The following is a 2,366-nucleotide window of genomic DNA, read 5'->3' on the forward strand; positions in this document are numbered from 1 at the left end:
TACGGGGGGGCTCTAATATTGACACACAAGGGTGTAAATTACCACTCCGGGAGGAACAGGTTGAAGCAAAGAAGAACAAGTCGCTTCTACTTCCTGATGAACGGGGCAATGTCTACTTCAGAAAGCCGCGTGGATGTCGCACAAACCTTTCATTTGGAGCGGATCATTAGCTTGGAAAACGGGACTACATATTCGGAGCAATCTGTTCCAATAAGCGAATTAACAAAGCCGAAACAACAACAGCCCAGAAATCTCAAAATGCGATACAAACCAATTGGTTTGACAGACAATCAGCCCGAAACATTTGGATCCGGCTCGGACGAGTCAGATGGGGCCTCATTCCGAATGCCTCAGCCACTGTCTCAGGACCGGGAAGGCAAAAGGAGGAGGAAATCATCGATGGAAATAGGGCCTAGCAATGAGCTTCAGGTGGAACGACGCAAAAAACATAAACGGGTTCATTCCAATTCCGTTGATGACAGTACCGAGATACATTCGAGAAATGGAGAAGTGAAGCCGTCTCCGAAATCGAAAGAAACCAAAGATACAGAAATTACGCGGGGAAAGTCGGATAAGCGACATGGGGACAAACGGAGCAAGAAGCACAGGGACGAAACCAGCCAGGAACGGAGAGCACGGAGGGAAGAAAGGAAGCGGAAAACACAGGCCCTTGCATCATGATAATTGATTTCCTTCCTTGTATGATTGTCAGCCTGTTGAATTGTTTTTTTTTTTTTTTTTTTTTTGAATCAGCCAAGCAATGCAAATAACCTATCTGCTTTTATCCCCCAGAGCTTCACGGAAATGTTTTTAAAGTCGATGATGACATGTGAGGAGGCTGTTCTCCTGCGAACTCATTCCTATCCCATACTGTCACAATACTGTGTTGATCATATAGGCCGGGATTGATCACATGATAAACCCTAATCACGTCAGTGGGGTTTGAAAAAATAATTTTTTTGGCCAAAAGCGAGCAAAATCCTGTCTCCATACCCTTCTCAGCCCTCCTTCCGAACCACTTCCATTCCCCCGCCACTTTACTTCAGAGACCCCTGAATTCATATATCTCCAGGAATTGGTAAATTCAAGAGCCAGGATCTTATCAACATCATGGCGACATACGCTCTATCACAGTCTCACCGAGAGGTAAGCGTCCTATCGATGTTTCAGATGGAATGAATGTCAAATAGCTCACGCTATATGGACAGCAACTCGAGAAGTCGCTGGCTGAGTCTGATCCAGAGGTTGCTGAGATTATGGTATGTAACAATTTCAGTTCATTTTCTGCTGATCTCCATGATCTTTACCATTCACCAAAACAACCTTGTTGCCCCTCATTTTATTGACTCAATTCCCCACCAACGACACAGAAAAAAGAGATTCAACGCCAACGAGAGTCAGTCGTTCTGATCGCTTCTGAGAACTTTACTTCCCGCGCTGTGTTCGATGCTTTGGGATCTCCCATGTCAAATAAATATTCCGAGGGTTACCCGGGCGCCAGATATTATGGTGGCAACCAACACATTGACGCAATTGAGCTCACTTGCCAGACAAGAGCTCTCAAGGCCTTCAATCTGGATCCAGCCAGGTGGGGTGTCAATGTTCAGTGCTTGAGCGGAAGCCCTGCAAATCTGGAAGTCTATCAAGCTTTGATGAGACCACACGACAGACTGATGGGCTTGGATCTTCCTCACGGAGGGCATCTGAGTCACGGATATCAAACCCCACAGAAAAAGTATGTATAACTGGAGCTATATCAATGATTCGCTCTATTTAAAATAAATGGCATTAACAATTCTCACCCCGAATAGGATTTCCGCTATTTCAACATATTTTGAAACCTTGCCATACCAAGTCGACCTCGAGACTGGCATCATCGATTATGAGACCCTTGCTAAAAATGCCAAGCTTTACCGCCCAAAGTGTCTTGTTGCGGGTACCTCTGCCTACTGTCGCTTGATCGATTATAAGAAGATGCGGGAGATCGCTGATTCCGTCGGTGCCTACCTGATTGTTGACATGGCTCACATTTCTGGCCTCATTGCTGCCGGCGTCATCCCATCTCCATTCGAGTATGCTGATGTGGTCACTACTACTACCCACAAGTCTCTCCGCGGCCCTAGAGGAGCTATGATCTTCTTCCGCAAGGGTGTAAGAAGTGTTGACCCTAAGACCGGAAGGGAAACCATGTATGACCTCGAGGGCCCCATTAACTTCTCCGTCTTCCCTGGCCATCAGGGGGGTCCCCATAACCATACCCATCACCCGCTCTGGCCGTTGCCCTGAAACAAGTCGATACCCCGGAGTTCAGCATTATCAACAGCAAGTGCTGAAGAATGCCAAAGCCCTTTGAGGAGGAGTTTAAA

At 46.7% G+C, this 2,366-nt stretch overlaps 2 protein-coding genes across 2 annotated transcripts; both read left to right on the forward strand.

Annotated features, from left to right (window-relative positions):
• Positions 1-108: 108 nt before the first annotated feature.
• HCAG_05407 (predicted protein) lies at positions 109-681 on the forward strand (the record flags this gene model as incomplete). The annotated part of the gene is made up of 1 exon (XM_001539890.1): positions 109-681. One exon carries the CDS (start codon positions 109-111, stop codon positions 679-681), a length of 573 nt encoding a protein of 190 aa, XP_001539940.1.
• A 429-nt stretch (positions 682-1,110) lies between these two features.
• HCAG_05408 (serine hydroxymethyltransferase) lies at positions 1,111-2,353 on the forward strand (the record flags this gene model as incomplete). Its single annotated transcript, XM_001539891.1, has 5 exons — positions 1,111-1,146; positions 1,209-1,259; positions 1,371-1,735; positions 1,812-2,189; positions 2,239-2,353. 5 exons carry the CDS (start codon positions 1,111-1,113, stop codon positions 2,351-2,353), a joined length of 945 nt encoding a protein of 314 aa, XP_001539941.1.
• Between the last annotated feature and the right edge of the window lie 13 nt (positions 2,354-2,366).

This window comes from Histoplasma capsulatum, genomic scaffold (genome assembly GCF_000149585.1).
Source record: "Histoplasma capsulatum NAm1 scaffold_5 genomic scaffold, whole genome shotgun sequence".
In the NCBI taxonomy this organism is placed as follows: Eukaryota; Fungi; Ascomycota; class Eurotiomycetes; order Onygenales; family Ajellomycetaceae; genus Histoplasma; species Histoplasma mississippiense.